Below are 26162 nucleotides of genomic sequence, written 5' to 3'. Positions count from 1 at the left end.
GGGGTGTACGTTTTGGGCCCGTTTCCATGCACCGAGGCCGGGAACCACCACGTCCTGGTGGCAATGGACTATTTCACAAAGTGGCCAGAGGCATATGCCCTCCCGGACCAGAGTGCCCCCACAGTGTCTGATGCCCTACTGGACACATAAGTCCCCTTATGTGTGTGTAAATCCTGTGTTGGTTTTGGTTTTGATGAGAGAATTAAAGCAGTCGCTTATTTCGTTATCTCGTCCCCACTTGTCCTTTGTCCTGTGTGAACTCCAAAACGCTACAGTATCATATTTTTTATTTCTTTTTTTAAAACTTAAAAAAAATGTTTGCCCAGCATGATTAAAATTTTGCACAGTAATGATATATATCACGATATAGATAGTTTCTCATAATTTCAATAGAACATGGTTTAAAAGGAATACAACTTTTTTATCGCCTGGAGTTAACTATTAGGTTATTATTAACTGTTGGTTGGCTACTGTGTTGTTCCTTTTGAAATTTCAAACTGAACTGAAGTGCATGGACTGACTGCTAGGCTAAAGCGTGACTTTCCTAAAGTGCAGTCCATACACTGTCTGGCAGATCGCCGTGAACTGGCAGTCCAAGACGCTCTCAAAGAAGTGGCTGGGTGTAACCATTTCGAATTCTTTATCGCAAAACTATATTCACTTTATTACCAATCGACTAAGAACACTCGGATGCTCGAGAAAGCAGCCGCAGATCTAAATGTGCAGATTTTGAAAAATGGCCAGATTTTGAATATTAGATGGGTGGCAAGCAGTTTTAATACTTTAAAAGCAGTATGGAAAGATTTCCCTGCATTAGCACAACATTTTAAAACAGCAAGCGAGGGAGGATGCATCACGCGGTGCCACTGAGAGACAGAAACACAAGGGACTACACAAACACCTCACTGACTCCTCATCTGTTGCTGATTTGGCATCTATGAAAGACGCTCTCCGTGAGCTGCTGGGCCTCTCCTTAAAATTCCAAAACACAGACACATCTCTGGTGGAGTCCAGTTGCCACATTCAGCAGACCTTCGATATCTTGACAGCCAGGAAAGACACCGGCGGTCAATCCGCAGTGAAGGCCGAGCAGCGCTCGTCACTGGGCATGTTTAAAGATGTTGACATCTCAGAGGGTACAGGAAAGATAAACTGGCTCCAGTTCTATCAGTCTGTGATCAATAGCCTTACAAAGCGACTCGGAATCTGAATTAGTCCAGATGCTGAAACCGCTGGATAAGGGCTTCTGGCCACAGGATCGTGAGGTCTTAATTCTTTACAGGGAAGGTGAAGTTGGTGCGCTTGCTAAAGCACTGGGCGAACCCGTCAGAGAGGCAGGGGAGGAATTCCGCGACTGGAAATTACAAGGCAAAGCATCAGGACAGACGCTGGGAAAACTCCACAGCAGGCCGGACGTGCCTCGCCACCTCAGCCGACTGCGAGCGGGGGTTCTCTGCCCTGAGTGACACTAAGAGAAAACGAAGCCTCTCCTCACTTCTTTTTGTTGATCTGAATGGACCTCCTCTGGAGAGATTCGATCCCTGCCTTTTGTATCATCTTGGAGTAAAGCAGGCCACCGCTCGTCCACTTCATGGGCAACAGGACAGACACCACAGACAGCTGAGCCCAGGCCTCTGTGGTCACTTCTATTGTAAGGTAAGAGTAACTCCTGTTAAACTATAACTATAGAATCCAGTGCTCACTTTGTATGCGCTAGTTGACTGGCCTTTCACGCGTGATGCTTTCCCCCCCAAACCAGGGGTGAGCTCCCCCTGATGCCAAGATATAATTCGCACCCTGCTGTAACATCATGTGTTGTCACACAGCTTTGTTAAGTGCCTGGAGGCAACCTTGTTGTGAAAGGCGCTATGTAAAAATAAATTAAATTCAATTGAAATTGAATATAGGACAGCTGTTGTCTAAGTCATTTCTGTTTGAGGAGGTGCCAGTTACTGAAAGTAACGATTCACACACTTCAGACACCACTTTCCTTATTGCAAGCACTTCGAGTAGCCTACACAGCAAAAAACCGCTCCAGTCATAAGGAATCGCAGCCCTACCTGTGAACAGACTGTGAGTTTCTTTTAACGCTGAGGTCCAGTATGATGAGCTGTATTAACAATGTGATTTGTGCCACAGAAAGTAGTGTTTGTGCTGCTTTTGTTCCTCAGATGTATTGAACTGATGACTAAAGCTAGAATACAGCAGTAGCTAGTCTGTATTTTACATTGTTTACATTTTTCAAATTTACTCATATTTTTAGCTGTGGCTAAATATATTTTCCCAGAAACTAGATTACTCAAATTATTTCTAGCAAAAAAAAATATCTGGTTAATTATGACATTTTTCTGTTAGGTAGTATTATTTTTTCCAACATTTTTATCAAACTTATCTGGCGAATTCTGATCAGCTTGCCCAGACGGATTGAGGTTTGACTGTAACTATAAATATTGTTTGCACCCTTTGTGTCATCAAAGTGTCATTGTAAAATTGTAAACATTACTGTTGGCTAGATGTCTCGTAAGTTTAAAACTCATACTGATCACTGATTTCAAATAAAAATGTTTAAAATACCAATTGCTTAGTGTGACTCTCAGAGAACAGCTTAGTTTAGTTCTGAAGAGGTTCTGTAATTCTGTTTTTATGCTCGCCTGCTTATCGACATTGATGCCCTGCAATGAACTGTTGAATTTAAAAGACAAGACAGTTGTGAAGACTTATTGTTCATGAGTCCAAATCATGTCCATATTAGCTCAACTCAACAGACAACACTGAGGACTGGATGGAAATATTACACCATCATGAGAGCTCTCCGCTGCTGACAGTCTCATCACACTCTGTTTGTGAAGGTGAGCTGCAGGGATCAGTCGACTGTGTTCACGTGTGTGATCGGGCACAAATGGCAAATCTTTAATTAATCATTTAAATATTAAATACATATGAACATCAATGTAACTGAAATCACAAATTGGAAATGAACTCTGCCTCCTTCTGTTATCTTGACACAGGTAGATTTCAGGAAACAGTACCTCAGTGTGGAACAGGCGCGCAGGGCCTGCAGACAGACAGCTCGGCTCAGGGCATCACTGGGCTGCTCTTTAACAAACGCCTGTGAAATGTAAACCCCACTTCCCTCCATCAAAAGACACCAGGACAGGGCCTGTGCTCATCTAGAGGCACAGCTGAGATTCCAGAGACTGTGTGCAGCTGCAGCGAGGAAGAGAGCGAGGGCACCTCTCTCCCCTCTGATTTCTACTGACAGTAAGGACTGTCAGAGCATCCGTGTGGGAAAACAGCAGACAGGCGGCTGCGTCAGACACACTGACCATCATTGTCGCCAGGAGTTCGGCCTTGGCAGGGAAGCTGGGAGCTCCGGAGGGACTGGCGCTGCGCACTGCCTGTGCCATCATGCCCACACTGCGGCACAGGCTCAGTCTGACGCTGGGCTCCTGCAGGGGGACACACAGCAGCTCACTCACTGACAGCCCAGGCAGGCCCTGCAAGGAGTGAAAAACTCACTGGAATAAATCCTGACTGCACACACCTTACAGAATGTACCAGCAGGTTAGTCAAGTCTGCAGAAAGCAGTTGGGAGGTTCACACTATGAGGTCTTCTGTTCTTAATAGCAAATTTAAACATAAAATACTTCACTGTGATCTTTAAATTTCCTTCCTCTCTGGTGGTCAAATGACCAGTAAAACTAGTTTTAGCTCAAGTCCTGGGGTGATTGCAGTGTGGAGTTTGCGTGTTCTCCCTGGGTTTCCTCCAGGTGCTCCAGTTTACTCCCACATTCCAGCGACATAATGGTAGGTTAACTGGCCTGTGGTAACATTAGCCTGGTGTGAGTGTCTGTGTGCCCTGTGAAGGACTAGCGTCCCGCCCGGGGTGTACCCCGCCTTGTGCTGTTGCTTGCTGGGATAGGATCAGGCAGTACACGACCTGCACTCGATAAAGCAGTTAAAACACTAGTTTAATGTTTACTTTCCATTCATATGTTGTCAGTTTCTAGGATGACATATCTCTACAGTCAGTGACTTTCTAAAGAAGGTAGAAAATGCTTCTCTAGGGAAAAGTGCTTTGAAAATCTCCCCATCTGTCCATCAATCATGCAGAAAGAAATCGCTGTGATTTCCAGTTTTCATGGCTGTCTTCAACAGCAGTAGAAGCCCTGAGTCTGTGTGTGAGGAGTGGGAACAGATCACCTCACCTCTCTCTCCACAGGATTCTCAAACCCTGCTTCTTTCACACTGTCCTGAAGCGCTTGTTTCACAGTCTCCTGCTGAGAGAGGTGCTGGGCAGCCGCACCGACACACTGGTACAGGAAGGCCTGTGACACCGGAGAAGAGGACAGTGAGCACTGAGCTCAGGAGGCTGCTCTGTACAGCTGCACTGAGAGGACATGTTAGCTGTGGATAGGAATGCTCCCATCGATCAGCCGCTGATCGATATCAGCCGATTTTCATTCCAAATGACTCGATCGGTGGTCTCTATATTGATCAATCTCAAAAACCAATTTTGCGATGACTACATTTCCGACATTACCTGAACATACAGTAGCAACATGTCCTCGCCGGTCTGGCAGTTTTTCCACACTTCTACAAAAGACGAAGAATTTGCAGTTTGCAATACATGTGCAAAAGAAGTCGCTCGTGGGGGATCACCGGCTAGAACGTTCAACACCATGAACCTCATCAGAGATTTGAGAACTCAACACCAAAAAGAATACGCAGAGTGTGAACAATTAGCAAGTGCAAGAGCTGCGGCGACTAGCAAACCGACTCTCGCTCAGCCATCAATAACGGCAACACTTAAAACACTGGAGCCTTACAGCAGGCACAGCAAGACAGCCGAAAGAACTACGGGCAGGATCTCTGCAGGCGACGTATGAGGAGATTCTGAATGAAGATAAAAGCGATGGTTGGGACAGGAATGACTCGACAGCATCAGAGATTAATCTCCACCTCAGTCAGCAACTCATCCCAAGAAGCGCAGAGCCAGTGGCTTTCTGGAAGAGCAATCCAAGCCGTTTCCCTGCCTTGGCAGAAGCAGCTCAGGTCTACCTTTGTGCTCCTTGTACGAGTGTGGACAGCGAGCGTCTATTCAGCACAGCAGTGCACATTTTGCATGAGAAGAGGAACAGATTGTCTTCAACACACGCACAGCTGCTCCTATTCATAAACAAGAATCTACCCTCGATCATTAGTAAACAAGAGGTTCAGTAGCTAAAGAGCCAAATTATTCTGACTTCTTTCCTTTTGGTTGTAGTCGGCTGCAATCTGCTTGTTAAACATCTTATTGAACATTTTATTTTATTTTATTAGAATTGTGGGTTGTGATTAAGACAAGCCTGTTATTTTGTTTTAGCTGTTTTTATGTTATTGCTATATATGTGCCAAATGTATATGTAATATTTATAAAGGTTTTGTGTGCATGTTTGATGAGTAAAAAGTCTTTATTTTATTTTAAGTGATTATTTTATTTATTTTAGTCAGTAGTGTTTATTTTATGGTAATTGAACAATAAGCCCACTACATTTTATTTTGTTAATAAAAATAAACAAATTATACCTGTGGTCTAGTTTATTTTAATGGGAAAAAATAACCAGAGTAACACTTAGCCATGGGACATGAGGCGTGTACATGGCTTATTGTAATGATTTTAACAGAAAAAAGCGTCCGATTCTAATCACAGGGAATCGGCCCTCAACAGCCTGATGGGAGCATCCCTAGCTGCGGAGACAACACACTGAAGTAGAGCACAGAGCGCAGAACCCTGAAGGGGCTCTCCCCTCTACTGCACAATCAAACACTGCTCACAGCTCACATCAATACAACAGCACACACGTATGAACCTAGCCTGAACAGACACACACCTTCCAACATCTAATACATAGCAAATTACATGACACCTGCTATGTCACTACGTCACAACACTAGGTGAGGAATAAGACTTTTAGAGAGTAAAAGTCCCAGCTTCTCATGTAGCTCAGCCTTCTGTCAGACTCACCTTCTCCTCAGAGGTGGAGCTGAGAGCGCAGAGCACTCTGACTGTGGCCTGAGTGAGCCTACAGGCCCACACCTCATCCGCCACTGCGCTCAGTGTGTGAGAGAGGAGCTGCAGACACACAGGGGAGGCAATCAGGTCCACAGCAGAGTGAGCAAACACACCCACACACCACACTGGGCAGCTGAAAATACTGCACAGCTATGAGGACTGACAACGACTCTCTCACACTACAGCACGACAGGACCACCTCAACAAGAGAAGAGAGATTATTCTCTTGAATCCACAGCAACCCAGGAGAGGAAGCACAAGACAGCTGCCACTGCATCTGAATGACATGACATTACCTAACAGAGGAAGAAGATCACTTTCCCTGTCTGTGCCCCCTCCCTCTCACTGTGTGTGTTATCCGTCCCCACTCCACACGCTTCAGGAGAGCCAGCACACCCTCTCAGGAGCAGACACGCCGGAACTCTCCTTCCTCCGTGACGTCACTGCTGCGGCCGGAGCACACCCTCCCAGAGTGCTTTGCGGGAACTGAAGCACATCGCCGCTGCAACCCGGACTCGCTGAGTCTGAAGGCAAAACCTCTCTTGAGAGCTTCGCTGTCAGTGTGTGAGGCTGACACACTGCTGCGGGAAATACCTGCGGCCGGGAGCAGCAGAGACCCGTCGCGGAGCGGGGCTGCAGGTCTGCCCTCGGCTCTTCTCCGCAGTGTCAGGAGGCAGAGAGCCACGCCTCCACAGGGATCAGCCGCAGGGAGACGATCGCTCCTCCGACACACAGCCGCTCACAAATAACGGCTGCGCTCCTCTCGCGCCCTCAGCGGAGCGGGCAGCCGCGAGCCGGAGCCGGAGCCGGAGGAGGCGGAGACGCCGAGCGCGCGGAGCTGCGACTCAGCCAATCAGAAGCCGCGATCAGCAGGGGGCGGGGCCTGAATGATAAACAACAGTACAGTAGGAATATTTTAGATTAATTATTCACAGAGTAATAACACAGGCGCCAGTGAAAATGCTTGTCAGACACACCTCAGTTCAGCATCCTTCCTTTCCCTAAAAGAGGTTTCAGTAACATGGCTGGGTAGCTTGTTCCACACTCCTACAATACTTTGGGTAAAGAACTCACCCCTGTCCTGACTGGTGAGTCATGTCCAGCTGTTTCCTGAAAGACGCCACTGTTGGGCAGCTTGTTCCACAATCCAACAATAACATTTCCATGTACTGGGACAGTTTCTTGAGAGACTCCTGTAACTTCCTTTCCAGTTTTAACACGCCGGCAATTCATGTTTGTAGTGAAAGGCAGGCTCGTCCCATTTAGGGAGATTTGAGTTGTATTTGTTTCTGCTGGGATCACTGTTCAGGATCCTATTTGAAATGTTCTTGCCTCATCTCTAATGATGTTAACACTTTATAAACTTTATTACATCGGACATGATTATGCTGAATCAGATGTTTTGTTCATTTATTTTTTTTCAGTTTTATTTGATAACGAGCACCATCATTAAAATAAATGGTAGTACAGAAGCTCAGAAAGGTTCCATTCACTCCAGGTTGTGCTCAGTTGTTTTTCACTTCATCTAGAAAGCTGATTTGAAGTCTTATGTCTCCAATCGTATCAAAGCAGGTCTTTCATGGTCAGCCCACACTGGAACAGATATTCCACCACCACAAGCTTGAAGGTCTTCGCCTGAACACCTGCCTGAACCCCTACAGCAATGAACCGAAACTCACAAGTGAGGCCAGATCAGTAAATCGAGATCTGTGAGATCTACTCAGATCAGTAAATCGAGATCCAAGGCAGACTGTAAATTATGTGACTGTGGCACAGTCCTGTATGAGCTCCAGATCAAACCTCAGGCACTCGTCACTTTTAATTCTGGACTGGCACACTAACGTTGAGAGAATCACTGGGATGTCTTGCTTAAGACACAGGTGACCTGATGCATGAGGTGATGGAGGGGTTCTCATCTGCAAGAACATGCCTGTAAACTACGTTGACATTGTTAGGACCCCCAGCCCCAGTGGAACAGTGTCAGGCAGCGTGTGGGTGAGCAGTCCCCAGGAGCAGATCCTGGTGAGAATGACGGAACTAGTAGTGCGAGCAGTTCAGTCCCTCTGACCGGTACAATACCTTGGCTGAGAGTTTTCCTCCTAGAAGAATCTGGTGCAGCACAGCTCCTGTCCCTCTCTGTGTTATTGCTGCACAAATGATAAGAATCATGTGAATGGGAAGAACTCTTTTCACCTGCCTCACATTTTCAGCAAGCGCTTCACAGGAAAGGTGGGGCCCAGTGCTGCCACCAGGGACTGGAGACCAGCCTGAGAGACACACAGCAGCCAAACAGGGGCACCAAGGGGAACACGCCCACTCTTGCGATCAGTGCCAGTGAAAGTTTCTACACCCACACAGTCAGTGTCTCAGCTGAGGATGTTCATTATATCTGGAGGTGAGGACAGCTTCTCCACCAGAGTGTTTCCTCTCTCTCGGGCCTGTGTCAACCAGCCCTAGAATTTGAGCTGTTAATTCAATGATTAGGTCAGTTTGGTTGTATAAAACACATTGGATTGACATTAAATCTGATACCAGACTGCTCAGATTGATGTTTCAAGAGCTAATCATTGACATGAATCTTTTTCTGGCATGTGCACTAAACATTAATGTGTCTCATGTCTCGTTAGCTGTGAGGAAAGACTGTAAATACTGTCTGCAGCACAGCACTGTGGATACAGATACAAGTGAGTACTGTGTGTGTGGGTGTGGATGTATATTCACCTTTAAATGATTTTAAATTAAATACAGCTTTGCTGCCTCACAGTGTTGGGGCCCAGGGTTCAACTCTGGAGCTGTGGTCTGTGTGGAGTTTGCATGTTCCCCCAGTGTTTGTGTGGGTTTCCTCAAGGTGCTCCATTCCCACCCCCCACCCCCCACAGTCCTAAAATGTACAGGTAGGTTAATTGGCTTCTGGGAAAATTCTTTGTGACATGTTTAAGTGTGTGCATGTATGTGTGTGTCTGTGAGTGTGTGTGAGAGTGTGTGTGATTGTGAGTGTGTGTTTGAGTGTGTCTGTGTCTGTGAGTGTGTGAGCATGTGCGTGTATTTGTGTGTCTGTGAGTGTGTGTTTGAGCGTGTCCGTGTCTGTGTGTGTCTGTGAGTGTGTGTTTGAGTGTGTGTGTGTGTTTGAGCGTGTCCGTGTCTGTGAGTGTGTTTGATTGTGTGTGTGTCTGTGAGTGTGTTTGAGCATGTGCGTGTCTGTGTTTGTCATTTTGTGAGTCTGCCCTGCAGTGGACTAGTGTCCTGTCCAGGCTGTATCCCGACAGGCGTCTTGCTTGCTGGGACAGGTTCAAGCTCCCTGTGACCCTAATTTGGATGAAGTGAAAATGGACAGACGTTTCCATAATCAGAAATTCCTAAAATAACGGAACTGCAAGCTCTGTTACAACATTGATATAACAAAGGATCAAGTTTCTCAGCCAGAATCTGGTCCCCAAAACTGATCAGGACAAAATCCACCTGCCTTTCGCTGCTTCTCTCTGTCTGTCTTTGTTCTTTCGTTTGGTGTTTTACTCCCCTTTTCAGGTGCTTAAAGGGCTGTAGATGTTCGATCAAAGAGCTAACTTGGAGTCTCAGCTGATCAGCTCAGCAAACGGCTCCACTGATACATTAAGAGCTCAGCAGGAATGAAAGCCTGTGACCAGGGTCCCCAGTCCTGTGTGTCTGCAGGATTTCAGTCCAGCTGGACTTTCTGTGACCTCAATTAGCTCATTATTGACTTAATTGGACCAGTTTTACAGCTTCTTCCAGCTCTTCAGGAGCTGCTGCTTCGAAGACCCCTGGAAACCTCACCGACGCCCTGGGTATCCAGGAGCAGGACTGGGGCTGAGCTACAGCAGGGCTCACCAGAAGCAGGCCTGGAGAGCCTCACCTGCAACTCACAGTGTGTGAGGCTGGCCTCAGCTTCCTTCACGGTCTCCTTCTCTTTGTCTCCAGATGCTTTTGCAGGGACTGGATATCGGTCTGATAGTGTTTGCAGTTCTCCAGCTGCGTGTGACCGTCAGTGTGTCTGTTCTGGGCTTGAGGGCTTTAAACCAGACCGAGGCCAAGGTAAGGAATCAGCCCAGCACACAGCTGGTCTGCTGCTGAACTCGAGTCACCACCCGTCCCACAGGAGACTCAGATCAGGACAGTCTGGGGGTGTCTCACAGAAACTGGGACCTAAACTGGCCACAATCTGGTTTCACCCCTGGGTTCTGGTAGGAGGTATCGCAGTGTCAGAACACTGACCAGTAGATTCAAAAACAATTTCTTCCCCCAAGCAGTCCGCATCATAAACAGCTCAAATTAGCACCTGCACTTTAAGGTACTGCACTGTTTGCACTATGTCCTGTCTTGGCTGTGTTATAACGTCTAGTGTCTAAATGTATTGTCCATGTCTGTTTGTTATTTCTTTTTCCTCCACTGTTACTGGGTACAGCTGAACGAGTAGGCATTCCAACACACTTGTTGTACATGGCCAATAAAAAATCTTGAATCTTGAAAGTGACTGCCTGCAGGAAAGCTTACTTTGCCTGTTCAGCAGTAGGTTAAACTGACGAGTTCTGACAGAAATGCTCATTTTATGTGCAGCCGATTTTTGATACTACTCTTCTGGTGAAATGAATGTACTGAGAAGAAAAATTCTCAGAGTTCAGTTGGTCTTAGAAGCAGAAGGAAAACGACCGCTTGGAAGAAACACATGTTGCATATCCTGCTGTTAAACCTCCAGCTATTTGGGTTTCAGTCAAATGAGGAAAATACCGTTTAAACTTCAGTTTTTTTTCATTTCATCCAGAATGTTTTGGACAAGTTGTCATGAAGACAGGAAACAAGCTGTTTCACGCAGAAATGGCTCCAGCTGATGGTGTATCTGACAAGCATTTTCATAGGCAACTGTTTTATTATTATATTAATAATATAAATTATTCCTGAAGTATTCTTGTTCTTCATTCAGGCCCCGCCCCCTGCTGATCGCGGCTTCTGATTGGCTCAGTCGCAGCTCCGAGCGCTCGGCGTGTCCGCCTCCTCCGGCTTCGGCTCGCGGCTGCCCGCTCCGCTGAGGGCGCGAGAGGAGCGCAGCCGTTAATTGTGAGCGGCTGTGTGTCGGAGGAGCGATCGTCTCCCTGCGGCTGATCCCTGTGGAGGCGTGTGGGGCTCCTGAGGCGCGGCTCTCTGCCTCCTGTCACACTGCGGAGAAGAGCCGAGGGCAGACCTGCAGCCCCGCTCCGCCGCTATGAGAGGGAGCGGGGCTGCTCGGTCCTGTTCGCTGTTCGGCACCGCAGGCCCGCCGGTAACTGGACCGAGCTCAGCCCGGGAGTCCCGCCAGCCTCGTCTGCAGCCGGGAGGCGCTGCTGAGCCCCGGGACCCTGCTCATCCCCGCGGCCTGGAGCAGAGCCCAGTGCAGCACAGCGCCAGGGACAGGCGGGGAGAGAGAGAGAGAGAGAGAGAGAGAGAGAGAAAGTGGAAGAGGGGCGCAGGGAGAGAGATCAGGGCCTCCAGCTGCCCCGAACCAGCGGGTCTGCAGGACCGTCAGTCTCGGACCTCCTGCGACCCAGCGACGGGTCTCTGCTGCTCCCGGCCGCAGGGCTTCACACACCGTGGCGCTGCTGCAGGGCGCTGCAAGACGAGCTGCTTCAAGACCAGATGTGTTGTTGCCGACTGTTTAGAGCACAAGGTCTGTGCGTGAGCGAGCGGAGTGAACATGAGGAGGAGCCGGAGAGCAGATCTGCAGGGCGAGTCTAGATCACAGGAGGACTAATGAGCAGGCTGTGTCTGGGAGAGGTCTGGCAGGGGACTGGAGTGAAAGTAAAAGCCCTGATGAGCGAGTCGTGTGAGAGAGGAGGGAGAGGCGAGTCTGGATGGAGGGAGGAAGTGGTGTCTGACATCATAACGTGAGCAAGACGCTACGCTCCGTGTTTTCTGAAACTTTCCGGCTGACACTTTGGAAATCAGACAATCAGTACTTCTGTTGATAGAGTTGGGAAAAATCAGAAAGCATATAAAATTGTAATTTTACAATTAAATATAGTGATTATAATGACTTATTAAACATAAGCGTGACGTCAACACATCGGGATTGTGACGCAACAATTCCGGTCCGGGAAAGCGCTCCGGTGCTGCTGAGTCGCTCAGCGCTGATGCTCATAGCGAAGAAAACACTTGAGCTCGACACGGCTTCTTCTTCTTTTCACTGAAGATCCTGGTGGTTTACGGACTAGGTAGGGACCTGCCGAGGCTCGGTATCGCGGATCCGATTGTTATTGACCTGTTTCTCCTGGGCAGATCGAGCTGTTATTGTGTTTACACGGTGTTCAGTGAGAGGGGGTTAAAAGCTCTTAACCTGCTGGAGTTTTATGAAAGCCCAGAGTGCAGATCTGAACAGAAATTCATTGCTGCTTCTGTTCCTGTCTCTGCTTTCACTGATGTGAAGAATTTGCTTGTGTCCTCAATATCCCGTGTCTGCCCTTCAGCCTGTTGGGTTGTATTCCAGTAGGACCAGCTGGTTAGAGAGAGTTCTGTGGTGTCTAGTGGGTCTGCTGCTGGCCTGTCAGCAGTACCTTGACTCCCAGTGTGTGAGAAGCGCCGCCCAGCTCCCTGCTTCACTGTGCTGTTCTACTGGCTGACTGACAGGTCCAAGATGAGCCAGAAGGAGTGCAGCTGTGAGCCCAGCAGGGTGAAGTGGTTCTCCTCCTGTGTGCAGCGCACAGGCTGCCAGTGCCCCGGGCCAGGTATGACACAGCTGGATCTAGACCAGTGCCCCCTGAAGCCAGTCCCCCCACACACTAACTCCTGGCTTCCCTTTCCACTGGGACCCCATCCCTGGGCTCAGCTCTGACTGACCCGAGGGGCTCCTCACTGTCACCCTGCAGGTCTCCTCAGCTCGAGGCAGGGAAAGCAACAGCAGTCTCTTCATCTTTTCAACTAAATGATGATTTGAGCAAAAATAAATAAAAGATATAACATAAAATATAATAATATATTATATTATATAATATAATAATAAGATATAAAATAATATAATTTAGTGCGTGAGAGTATGTTTAAGAAGACTAACATCCATGTAAGGTATGAAACTATTGAAAGTGTTGAGAATGCGTAATTCACATTGGTTATGAAATGAGCTGTGTCTGAGTGATGTACTGCAATTATTCTTTCATTTACATTTAATTGTAAATTTGGGAAAAGCAAATGTATATTTATGAAGATCTGTCCAAGGCCTTTTGACTGGGTGTGAGAGAAGCTGAATTAGAGGCTCTAATTCCCTTAGAGCAGCAGAAGGAGATTCTTTACCTGGGAGCAGAGCTGCTGCCCTGATTCTTCTTCAACACTGAGATCCTCTGTTTGCTGAGGAGCAGCTGCTAACAGGACTGATGTGACCCAGAGAGCAGCTCTCTTTGTGGGCTCTAAAGGGTTAAGAAGTCCCAGTGGCTGCAGCTGTTATTCAGGACTATGAAAACAAAACCCTGCACTCTGAAGCCTCCTGCCCTTAGAGCAGATCTGTATTCCTCTCTACTGGAAAACTGTCCGGGGTGAAAGAGTCCCAGCTTTTATGGGCTGTGCATCAATAATCATTTTGATCTCTATAATTCTCAGACATGTGTCAGTAGGGTTTTAGGTCCCTCAGACAACAGGTCGGTTTCAGAGTTTTCTCCCTAGAAGTCTGTGCTGCGGCGACACCAGTGTTTCCCCTGTCTGTGTGTCTGCTGTAGATGAGGTCCTGGCTGTTCTGGAGGGAATGAGCAGCGCTGATAAGGAATTTGGGAAGAACCTGGTAGAAGAGCTGCTCTCCCTCCTGCAGAGGAACACCAAGGGGACACTGCCAGTCATCCTGGGATTCCTCGAGAGCCCCCAGGTAACATGAAGGAGCTCCCTACACACCTCCTGACATACTCGTTGCAAACGCACTCTAATCAGGAGCCCAGTGTGCTCCAGTATGCTCCAGACAGCATACTGTCTGTGCTGTTTCTTACAACTAGAGGTCAGAAGATAAGCCCTACCGTGTTGTTATCTTGACAGATGTGCTTGAGTGGAAGCCTGGGGTTTCTCTGTGTGTGTTTCCACTCCCTCGTGTGGTGAGCTGGGGTGGTTCTGCTGTTTCACACTCAGTGCCCGTTGGCCAGGCTGACTGGCCCTGAAGGAGAAGCCTTTGAACAGACACTCTTGGTGCTGTGATGAGAATAGCAGTCTCACCCCTGGCTTTGGTTCTTCCCTGCTCTAGGTGACAAATGCCCATCGCTCTGCTGTCCTCCAGGCAGTGGAGAAGCTGCTGCGCAAAACATCTGCGCAGCATCTGGATGAGTCCTTGGCCAAGAGCACCGTCTTGATGGCCTTGAATGAGATGACTATGTCACCGGTATGTAAACCCCTTTAATTCCTGCCTATCGAACTGTTGTCTTGCTGTAGTGCTGTGGTCTGTTTCCTTGCCTGTAGCACACATTGATGCATCTAATGGAAGCAAATTGTTGTGTGTTAACTTGTGTGTTCATTGGCTTGATCCAAGCTGTTGCTTCAACTCCAATACCATCGACTCCCAAGATGCTCTGATCTCTTTTTACTGTTGTTTCAGAAATGGCTGCCTGACTGGCAACAGCCAGCCAACAACATTGTCGTTTGTGTGGTGAGAGACCACTACGACAGTACCATGGATATGGTGCTGTCCTTTTTCCAGCCCGGAGTGCTCCCTCACCACACGCTGCTTAATGCTTTAGGAGATATCTCCCGCAACTGCAGTAAGTTCTGTGCTGCTAATGGGAGATCACATCACAGTAAACAAAGTTGAATAGGGTGCACTTATGAAGCAGGTTTTATTCATTGCTCAAAGCTGTTTTAACTGTCTGTGGTTTTAGACAAGTTTGCTTTCCTGTGACTGAATCCTTTCCTTGAGGATGATGGTGTTTGTGTTTTGCTCTGTCTGAAGGTGACGGTGGCCATTGTCTTGGCCCTGGCAGCTATGTGCTGCCTGCTCCCTGAGGAGAAGTTTCAGTGTGAGCTGCCAGCAGTTTTACAGGCCTTCCAGCCACTGTATGCAGCTGAGCTGGACGTCAGCTACTCCAGAATCAACAAGGTAGGCCTGTGACCAACGATGGGCCTTTAGGTGTACAGGTTGTGGATTGCGAGGGCCGTTTCTTTTAGAAAATGGATTTTGATTCAAACAATCACTAGTAGCACTTTCCCAGTGTCCCTTTGTCCACTAGCTCCAGTGATGTACTGGTGAGGCCCAGTGCAGAAGAGGATTATGGTCTGTGGTGCCCCATGTGATTGTGAAGGGTGTGAACAAGGTGGATCTGCCAGGAGTAGAGTCCAGGGGAGGTGTTATCCTGCTCTGTCAGATTTTTCTGTGTGATCACACTTCCAAAATCCTAATGCTAATGTGTTATTGCATACAGTGAGAGAGTGAGGCCTCTTGATGAAGCAGCAGTGCCTCTCCAGATTGACTCCAACGTGCTCTTCTTTCAGAGTCTGAGTGTGCTTGTGGAGGCAGCAGTGCCGAAGGCCAGACCAGTGCTGGAATCCCAGCTGGAGGGGCTGCTGACCATGGTGCACGTCCAGGTAATGGGGACAGCAGCCCGCTCACCTGCACAGAAAGACGTTACAGTAGTCAGTAAGAGTGTCTGTCTGAGGGGTGAAGCCCTCAGGAGCCTCATCAATGACAGCAGCTCAGTGCTGTGATCTACCCCTCTCCACAGCTCATGGCAACACTGAAGTGCCGTGTATCTGACTGCTGAAGCCCTTATTCATTCAGTTGAACGGATATTGATGACTCAGCTCATTTTATCATGGCATTAGAACAGCAGTCCATGAGAGAGCATGCATGATGCCCTTGTGGGTGTTATAAGAGTGCTCTGGTGCCTGTCTGGTGTCCCAGGATCTGGCAGTGCTGATGGGGCTGTGTGCCAGTGTGCACCTGGATGTGGTGCTGTCTGTGCTGAAGAGACTGGAGACCCAGCTGACTGACCCAGCCTTCCCCTGCAATGAGCAGGACTCTGGGGTAGGTGTACTGCATTATAGTCCTGACAGACAAACAGAAGCTGCTCTTAATGTCAGCTTCTACCTACAAGTTTCAGCATCTTGATGTGGATTGTCATGCTTGTTACTGCAGAGTGATTTCACCTGTGCCCTGATTCTGTGCTATGGGCACGTTGCACTTAAAGCACCTGCAGAGGATCTACTGCAGAGAATGGACACTGACTTTATGGAGAGACTGAGACCCCATGTCACCACTAAGGTAGGCAACATGTCCTCCTTTGAGAACAAGAGACCTGACAGAGTGAACCTCACAGCTCCTGTCTGAAGAGTGTATTCAACCACTGCTACATTCTGTAATGTGCGTCTGTAATGTAGGGAGGTATTCGTAACAACCCTCAGGCAAAAGTTCTTCCTTATTTGTTCTGCTACTTTCCTGCAGTGTCTGGGTAGAAATTGTTAATTATACTTGAACCTGATGGGATTGTTATGGGGAGGAGGACACAGGGATACAGTGTCCGTGGCTGTCGAGGCTGTGAGTGTCCATCACAGTCCAGGGCTGGTGGAGGTGAGGTGGTGAGGTGGCATCTGGGCTGTCAGTGAGTGAGCTGCTGTGTGTCCCCCTGCAGGAGCCCAGTGTCAGACTGAGCCTGTGCCGCAGTGTTTGCATGATTGCACAGGCAGTGCGCAGCGCCAGTCCCACCGGAGCTCCCAGCTTCCCTGCCAAGGCCAAGCTCCTGGCAACAATGATGGTCAGTGTGTCTGACGCAGCCGCCTGTCTGCTGTTTTCCCACACGGATGCTCTGGACAAGCTGTATCCTGTCACTGTGAATCGGAGAACAGATAGTTTGTGAGAAGTGATTGGAAGGGAAACTGTTTTGCTATTGATCAATACAGTTGTGTTTTTAGCTTTTGGGAAACACTGTTCCAGAAGTATTCAGAAAAATGACTCCTTTGTTCACACTTAGTGACATGATCCTGTGTCCTGTCTCTGAAGACAGCACTGAGAACTGCAACAAAGGGGCAGTAGTGGACAACTTCAACAGTCAGTGTAACAGAGCTCATGTGATCTGTCTGGGATTGACCTGCTGTTCTTGTTCCCTGTAGGCTCTTGACCTTCTGCAATTCTTCGGCAGTAGTTACACTCTGGATGACAGCTTGAAAGAGAGCTTGAGGGAGGGGATATTATATCTGGCTTCACAGGACCTCAGACAGACCATCCAGTCCCTAGTGACCCTCACATCTCCCTCTGAGAGGTAGAGCACAATTCTAACAGTGAGAGGCTCTTTGCAATGATAAAAGCATCACAACAACGGCACTGTGTTGCGGCGTCAGTGTTTTTGTATTTTAGCTCTGAGAATGGGTTTGAATGCAGAGCCCTGCACTCACAGCTGGGGGGTGTGAGGCTGACTCGGGGGTGTGTTTTGCAGCTCACTCCCGGAGCTGTGGCAGGTCCTCAGTACCAGCCAGGTGGTCTCGGAGACCGTGAAGCACCTGGCTGATCATCTCGGCCTGATGATGGACATGAAGGTGGATGATCCAGCACTGGATGTAAGTGACTATAGAGCCCATCTGCTGGTGTTTCTAACTGAGCAGAGGACAGATAGTCAGACAGCTGACAGCTACAGCACGGAGGTACTGTCTCCCTGTAATATGTCGCAGCCCAATAGCAGGCAGAGAGACACCAGCAAGCAGGCAAGCGGCCGTGTGAGCAAACAGCTCCCTGTTTGCAGCACAGGGACAGGCTGGCGAGCACAGAAAAGCGTGGTGCAGACCAGCAGCCCAAAGCCACATCCAGAACAGGCCAGATCAAAGCTGGGTGAACACAGAGGCTCAGCACACAGCAAACTCCAAACCCGGAGCTGATGGTAATAAGCACAGTCTGTAAACAGACAGACAGCACACAAGCACAAGAGGGTAATCTAGACAACAAAGACAGGTTGAAGCTAGGGGCCAGTATCCGAGGAGCAAACTCGGAAGTCAGGGAGAAGCTTGAGAGTTTAGGACCGAGTTCCTGAGCGCTGACGGACCAAGGGCTTGTGTAGCTTGAACCCCCTGAGGCGGGCGTGGTGGACAATTATCTTCAGATGTGGCTGGCTAGCACGTCAGTTTTAGCTGTCCCTTCTGCTGACCAGCAGCGACCAGCATGACCCTCCCTCAGTGTAACCCTTGTCCCAGCAGTACTGGGAATGAAGGCCGACTGGTGTCCTCCTGTCTTCAGATCCAAAGACACACGGAGGAGCAGCTGGCAGCTCAGAGCTCAGCCCTGACAGAGCAGGAGACCCCAGCTGAGCCAGTTGTTCTGCGGGCTCTACTGGGCTTGATCACTGTCCTGTCCATCGCAGACAAGAGTCAAGCCAAAGCACTGGTGCCCTTTGTGTACTGTAGAGCCAGGCCCTGCTTGGAAAGTGTAAGTTTTTTAGGATGTTCTTTATTCAAATATTGTGTCATTTGTTTTTGTGTATTAAATTTAAATAAAACATTTTTAATTGTAATCAATTGGATATCCATGATTACAGTGTTTGCCCTTTGAGCTACAGTGACAGTGGGCTCAGACTCCAGCCCTGAGAGGAGAAAATAAGTGGTGACAGTTTGTGCGTGTCTTTGTAATGTTTCCCTCTTGTCCTGTGTCTGTGTTACAGGAGAGCCCGGAGGTCCGCAGAGCCACAGTGGTTCTGCTGGGGCAGCTGGTCAGGCTGGGCTCTGACAAAGCCCGGCTCAACAAAGAGGTCCACAGCTCCCTGGTCAGCGTGCTGCTGAACCTGACTGACCCCAGCCCAGAGGCCATCCAGGTAAAGACACAGAGCTGCCGCTGGCTGGGCCCAGCCTGTGGGACTGTGGGTCTTCTCACGTCCTTCTTTGATAATGATACTTGTCACCTATCCAGTGTTTGACCAGCTTTGCAATCGGTGAAGAAAAACAACCCTACAGTCAGTATGAACTTGTAGCCTGGAAATCTAAACATTCAGAGGGTTACTATCAAGGATGTGTCAAAGGGTTTCAGGGCTGGCTGCTATTTTGTGACATTTGTGTAGTTTCTGTTTAATTTGGGCTCTGTGTGAAGATAAACTGGTTTTGACGATGTGGATTTCCCCAGGTCTGCTGGACAGTCCTACAGCACTTCACCCTGGAATGTGTGCTGTCCATGAAGGAGATGTGCAGGATCCTGGTGAGTGAGGTTCTCCTAGGGCTGGCTTCTGGGCTGCTGGTGAGAGAGGGGAGCACACCCTGCTTTTGGGACACAAACACACAAAGACTTGTCTCAGATTTAGGAAATATATTTGTGCTAAACCAGGCTTACACTGAGCACTAATTACAGTGAGTAAGAGCTGAAAGTGCCAGATTATAATCGCAGTAGTGCTGATGAGTTCATACACTCTCATTAGATGGATTAGAGGTGCTTCTCTGTAATGGAGGGCTGTCTCTCACATGGGGGCTCCTGTACGGTAGTAGCGTGCTGTCTCACACTGCCCTGCAATATTCCCTGTGTCCAGATAACGAGTGGGCAGATCAGCCTGGCCCAGAGGCTTGCGCTCCAGGGTGCACACAGCAGAAGGGCCTGGGTTCTGGAAAGTGCTGCCATCTTCATTGGTAAGAGCTCAGAGACAATGAGAAGAGTGATTGAGACTCAGTGTAGAGGTGATGCTCCACTGGTAAAAGTGAGTTGTGCTGTGGTTAGTGATGGGGTTTTGCCGGGATGGGAATTCAAGCATTAAAAGGATACTCTGTAGGTTTCCCTTGAAAGCTTTGAGTCTGAAGGTGTTTGATCACTGGGGTTTTCTCAAAGGACTCAGGCTCTGATATGTTACGCTAGTAAAAGGCCTCTAGTAAGAAGGCTCTAGTATGTCTAGCTACAGTAGTCTCATTTCGGCAGCAGGACACTGGGCACCACTTTGAGCCTCGTCTGTCTAGTGTTTGAAATGCACTTTTCTGTCAGTAGTGAGGCAGGTTAATCAGACTTACCAATGTCACCAAGAAACACATTTCCATGAGCTGCTCCCCATTCCGAGTGTTGGCAGTGTGCGCTGGTGCAGTATCCTGTGTGGTGCTGTGTGTGCAGGAGCTCTGCTGTTCAACCCCTCTGTGTTTCAGGCCTCCAAGTGCAGCAGCTGCAGATGAGACTCTGCTCTTGTTTCGCTCTGAGACGAGCTCAGCGAGGTAACGATGCTTGTCTTTTGTGTCCAGTATGTTGACCAGTTGTTCTTGTACAGTATATACAGACTCTAGTATTTTAGAGTCTGTTTCACCAGAAATTCTGGCTGTAGCCTCTCACACCATAGATACCCAGTGTACAAAGTTTTGAGAAGTTCAGAGCATGGAGATGAAAAATGTATAGTTGGCCTGTTTAGCAGATTTCTGTGGAATTGCACATCTGTAGTAGCGCTGCTTTATTTTATTCTTTTTAGAGACTTGTTCGGTCTGTGAATTACAGTGTGGCCGTTTCTTCCAGCTTAATACTTCATGACATTTTTGACTACTGTTCCTTCTGACAGTGAAGAGAACACAGATGTCACACAGAAAGGATCTCACACTCCTTCTTTAACCCCACTGCATGAGGTCCAGACCTGCTGCTCTGCACAGTGTCTCCTAACTCACACCTGCTGGGCAAGAGCTGGATCAGCACTGCAGCTGTGTGTCAGGAGCTGAGCAGGACTGCAGGACCTCGTCTCTTTCCTTCCGCAGCCCTGAGGATCCTGCTGCAGGACCCAGAGCCACAGGTGCGGGAGAGGGCTGCTGAAGCCATGGGGCTCTTCACCCGGCCCTGAGCAGCACTCTGGAGTCGGGGCGCCCCTCCCCAGCCACTGCAGAGACACCTGGGCGCCCCAGCTCACTCTGGAACGGACAGCACACCTCTCTCTCTCCTCCACACACACATTTGTGTTTAAATAAATTACACAACGTGTACAGAAGCTGGTTTTCATTCCAGAATGTATGAATGGTGCTGAACCAACACTGAAGTGTATGAAGCGCTTTCCTGTCTTCAGTCTGCAAGTGTTCAGACAGGAGGTGCTGGAAACAAGCTGTTTCACACAGAAGTACAGAATACAGAGCAGTGAAGTGCAGGAGAGAGAATAACACTTGAGAGACAGAGGGGCGCAGGAGAGCTTATGGTTATGGTGTAGCATGAAAGACAAGGTAGCAGGTCTGTGGAAAGTGGGAGGAAGCCGCAGTCGGAAGTGATCGTGGGGAGACGCATGTCTGAGGTCATGTCATAAAGAAGAAGCGCTGCTCTGTGTCTTCACACACTTTCCAACTGACACTAGGAATAAGAGAACCATTTGCTTGTTGGAAGAGTAGGAAGAATACAATGTTATGTAATAACTTTCAATCAATTAATAATATTAATGATTATAATCACTGATTATGCGCATGTGTCACATAGTGGGAGCAGGATTGTGACGTAACATTTGGCGGTCAGGAGCGCGTTCCAATTTTACTGACTTGCTCAGAGCTCAAGTATGAAGCAAAGAAAACATCTCACCTTCTGAGCTTCCTTTTTCACTGCTGATTCAAGAGTCATGGCTGTTTACTGGACTAGGCAGGGACGTGCTGAGGCTCGGTCACACGGATCAGATTGTTCTAGTGCTGTTTCTCCTGGGCAGATCGAGTTATTACTGTGTGAACATGACGGTCTGAGCAGTAAGGAGTTCAAGCCTCTTAACTTTGGGGTGTTTTGTATTCACTAGAAGACTATGTACAGAGTGCAGATCTCAGGAGAAATGAATTGAATGATGTGCAAGATTTCCTTGCGTCCTTTATTTCCCCTTTCTGCCAGTTAGCAGAGGTGGATTGTATTCCAGCACGACAAGTTGGTAAAAGAGAGTTCTGTAGTACCTAGTGAGTGTCGCTTCTGGCCTGTGAGCAATACGTTGACTTGTCACGAGCGTGAAGCCATGTCCAGCTCATGTCTTCACTGTTTTGATACTTTTAAATGCCAAAAATGTTTAGTTATAGTAGAGTTGGAGGACAGAATTCATGTTTTGGGGGGCGCATTAGCACACTATTAGATGTTAACCACATTGAGGGATGGATAGATTCAGCTCCTTCAGAGCACTCAGTCATTTCAGAATTGGCTGCAGTCCCTCCTGGCCCAGCTGTCTCCAGGTCAGCGCCGGCACCAGCAGCAACCACACGTGAGCCCTGGGTCGCAGACAGGGGTCTAAGAGCTCAAGGACTAGACCCCCTGCACACCAGTCACCAATCTGACTGAGCAACGGGTTCTCTGCTTTAGGCAGCGCGTCTGTTGATGCAGATAAGGTGCTCATAATTGACAACTCGATAATCAGGAATGTTAGAAATCCTAACCATCACAATGCAGTGGTCTCTGTAAAATGCCTCCCTGGGGCCTGAGTTTCTGCCATTGAGGCAAAACTAGACAATTTCCAGCAATTAAGTCCCCACCTTGGTTGTTCACACTGGAACTAATGATATAAAGTACCAACAATCCGAGGGGTATAAGAGCAGCTTCATTTCTATGTGCAAAAGAGCACAAAGAAAAATGTCGGAATTTAATTGTGTCTGGTCCCTTACCAATCCTATACAGAGGGGACGTGCCCTATAGTAGGCTGTACTCCCTAAATCGCTGGATAGAGACTTGGTGTGCATACAATAGAATAACCTTAATTAATAGTTGGGACATTTTTTGGGAATGGCTTTTATAAACGGGATGGTCTCCAGCTTAACCAGAAGGGATCATTAATTCTATCCCAAAATATAGCAGAGAAGCTGCTTGCTTGACTACTAAGAGCACCAACCAGGCCTCAGCCATGTGATCTAAAATCGTGTGCTGTCTGTACTCCCAGCTCTAGTTCACCTCCTGTACCGACCCAGGTTCTCTACCACACAGCATCCCATCAATCACATTACTATCCAGAACCAGATATGAGTGTGAATAGACAGAGTATTGCAACTATCACTAGACCGAGATTAGAATTCAGACGTTCCTTTAGGGGCTCCTGTGTTGACAATTTAATCTCCATTCCACTGGTAAACCTAAATCAGTTAAAACATGAAACTACCATAAAATGCTCCCTGTTAAATATTCGCTCACTAGGCAACAAATCAGTTCTGGTTAATGATATGGTGCTTGACACCAACTCTGACCTGTGCCTACTAACGGAAACCTGGCTTTGACCCACTGACACTATTCCTGTAGTTGAAGTCTCACCTAATGGTGGAACGTTTTTGTAGAAAGCTTGTTGCTCAGGGGATGGAGGTGGCCTAGCAGTCATCTTCAGTGAGTCTCTAAGAAATGAATTAAAAACTATTTAATGACTTTCACACATTTGAAGCAATGCTCCTTAAAATAGCTCCTGAATCATCTACATACATTCTTTTAGTGTACAGACCCCCCGGTAGATCCCATCCCCACTCAGCTAGTCAAAGATTCCCTCGAAGTACTGGCAGGACCTATAATTAGTATGATGAACATGTCCCTTGCATCAGGCGTTGTACCTGATCAATTTAAGGTAGCGGTTGTTAGACCGCTCCTTAAGAAGCCAAATTTGGACCGATAAGTTCTGAACAACTACAGGCCTGTCTCAAACTTTTGATACACAGGCTTGAGTCTGAGGTTGGCTTATGTGGAAACATCCTTAATTGGTTTACTTCATATTTAACTCAGCGTTTTCACTATGTTCAAATGTCTAATAATTGTACTGCTTCGTCAATGTCACAAGTTCAATTTGGGGTACCACAGAGATCAGTGCTGGGACCAGTATGGTTCTCTCTTTGCATGCTGCCGCTAGGTCGGAAAATACGAAAACATAATATTAACTTTCATTCATATTCTGGTGACACTCAAATGGCAACTCTTCTATTATCACTTTAGTTAATTGCACTAATGAAATAAACAAGTAATAGGTTTATTCCATGCTGAAAAAAAGAAGAAAGAGAACACAACGTTTCGGCCGTGGAGCCTTCTTCAGGTGTGAGAGAGACAGGGCAGTAGGCAAAGGTAAAGTAGCGGGAGAACAAAGGTTGGGAGGGAGGAGGAGTGAGAGGCGGGAGCAGGGGACAGAAAGAGAGGCCAATCAAGAGGTGTGAAGTCAGAATGGGTGCAGAGAGGTGTGAAATGAAACTTCCAATGAATGGAGAAAATTTAAAAGAACAGTAGTCTGTCGTTAAGGGAAGGGAGAAGGTGTGATCCTAGCTGCAGAATAATTTTAGTTTCGGTGGTCTTTCTGATGTATGAGTTTGGAAAACCGTCTTTGAGAACACAGACGGAGAGATTAGAGTGGTCGTGGCCGTCAGAGGTGAAATGAGAAACAATGGGCTTGGAGAGATCTTTAATCTTTACAGCCCTGACGTGTTCTCTGAAATGGTCTCCGAGTCTCCTTCCTGTTTCTCCAATGTAGATGGCTGGGCATTTACTGCAAGAGATACAGTAAACAAGGTTGCTGGAGGTACAAGATGCTGTCTGGGTGATCCGGAATTGTCCTGAGGGGCCTTGAATGAGTGTGGTGGTGGCTGTGTATTTGCAGGTGATACAGCGAGCTCTGTTGCAAGGGAAAGTGCCTGGTGTGGATGGTTGTTGAGGGCGGTCAAGGGAGCTGTGAACAAGGAGGTTACGCAGATTAGGTGGTCGGCGATATGAGATAATAGGGCGATCAGAAAAGAGGGCCCCAATGGAGGGATCATCCTGTAGGATGGAAAAGTTGTGGTTAATGGTCCTGGGGATAGGAAGTGTGTTAGGGTGGTAAGGAAGCACCAGAGGAATGCGGTTGTTACGGCGGGAGTTCCTGATCGGGTTGATGGTCCGGGGGGTGTTTTTGGCTCGGGCAAGGGCCCTGTCAATCACACTGCTGGGGTATCCTCTGTTGATGAAAAATGAGTACATTTCGAGGGCTTGGTTCTCGAAGTCGATGTCGTCGCTGCATAATCGTCGTAACCTAAGGAACTGTGAAAAAGGAAGAGAGTTTTTAGTGTGGTTGGGGTGAAATGAGCTGTACAGGAGGTAGCTGTGTGAATCCGTGGGTTTGTAATTAACTGAAGTGGACAGTCGGGGGTAGTTGATAGACAAGTGGATGTCTAGAAACGGAAGAGTAGTGGAAGATATGTTAATCGTATATTTGAGGGACGGGTGGAAGTTGGTGAAATGGTGCAGGAAGAACTCAAGCTGATCGTTGGAGCATGTGGCGGCACCGACGCAGTCATCAATATATCGTTTGTAGAGGTCAGGGACATAGCCAGTGTAGGAAGCGAAGAAGCGTTCTTCTACCCAGCCGACAAAAATGTTGGCATAGCTGGGTCCCATTCTGGTGCCCATGGCAACTCCACTGACCTGTTGGTAAAAAAGATTATTGAAAGAGAATGCGTTCAGTGTGAGGACCAATTCTGCAAGGCGTACCAGGGTGTGGGTGGGTGGATCAAGCACTGTGCGTTTGTCCAGCATGTGCTTGAGTGCTGTAAGGCCGTCATTATGGGGAATGACGGTGTACAGAGATGTGATGTCCATGGTAAAAATGTAGCATTCGGTACCCTGAAATTGGAAATCATTAAAAAGTTGGAGCGCGTGGTTGGTGTCTTTGATGTATGAGGGAAGATCTTCAACCAGCGGTCTCATGAGGCTGTCGAGAAAGGCTGAGATGTAAGTAGTTGGACAGTTACATGCTGATATGATGGGGCGTCCAGGGGTGTCCGGTTTGTGGATTTTGGGGAGGAGGTAAAATTGAGATACCTGTGGATGTTCCATGATGAGCCGGTTTGCCTCCTGGGGGAGCTCATTACTGCTGATAAGAAGAGAAATGGTGGATACCACTTCCTTTTGGTAGTCAGTGGTAGGGTCCTGTTGGAGAGGGAGGTAGGCAGAAGTGTCAGTTAGTTGTCTAGAGGCTTCAGAGATGTATAGATCCTTACGCCACACCACAACAGCGCCTCCTTTGTCCACTGGTTTGATGACGATATCATCCCTGTTGCGGAGAGACTGGAGCGCCTGATTTTCTCCTTGGGTGAGGTTAGACCTATGTTTACTGGGTATAGAGAGTGCCTTGGGAGCTTGATTAGTGCATTGGTTGATGAAATAATCAACTGGTGGAAAACGGCCAGAGGAGGGAGTCCAACAGCTCTGTTTGGGATTAATGTTGTTAATGACATCAATAACCGGGTTGTTATCAGCTGCCTGTGAAGAGGAATTGTCGGCAAAATGTGCTCTGAGACGGAT

At 48.0% G+C, this 26162-nt stretch overlaps 2 protein-coding genes across 2 annotated transcripts; one reads left to right on the top strand and one right to left on the bottom strand.

The window, feature by feature from the left end:
* Positions 1 to 853: 853 nt before the first annotated feature.
* LOC148815451 (maestro heat-like repeat-containing protein family member 1) lies at positions 854 to 4564 on the bottom strand. Its single transcript, XM_088905105.1, has 5 exons — positions 4544 to 4564; positions 4209 to 4328; positions 3327 to 3449; positions 3030 to 3109; positions 854 to 866 (listed from the first exon to the last, which is right to left on the bottom strand). The coding sequence occupies exons 1-5, from the start codon at positions 4562 to 4564 to the stop codon at positions 854 to 856; spliced, it is 357 nt and encodes a 118-aa protein (XP_088761231.1).
* Positions 4565 to 12674: 8110 nt separating this feature from the next.
* On the top strand, positions 12675 to 20766 carry LOC148815450 (uncharacterized). The gene is made up of 18 exons (XM_088905104.1): positions 12675 to 12765; positions 13747 to 13889; positions 14256 to 14390; positions 14604 to 14766; positions 14859 to 14869; positions 14955 to 15101; positions 15494 to 15586; positions 15903 to 16025; positions 16137 to 16262; positions 16630 to 16752; positions 17108 to 17256; positions 17431 to 17551; positions 18222 to 18410; positions 18643 to 18792; positions 19098 to 19169; positions 19495 to 19591; positions 20093 to 20158; positions 20684 to 20766. The coding sequence occupies exons 1-18, from the start codon at positions 12675 to 12677 to the stop codon at positions 20764 to 20766; spliced, it is 2082 nt and encodes a 693-aa protein (XP_088761230.1).
* Positions 20767 to 26162: the final 5396 nt, after the last annotated feature.

Source organism: Atractosteus spatula, chromosome 25, assembly GCF_055471065.1.
Source record: "Atractosteus spatula isolate fAtrSpa1 chromosome 25, fAtrSpa1.hap1, whole genome shotgun sequence".
Lineage (NCBI taxonomy): Eukaryota > Metazoa > Chordata > Actinopteri > Semionotiformes > Lepisosteidae > Atractosteus > Atractosteus spatula.
The sequence above is the reverse complement of the archived record's forward strand: the minus strand, read 5'-3'. Positions and strand labels throughout refer to the sequence as shown.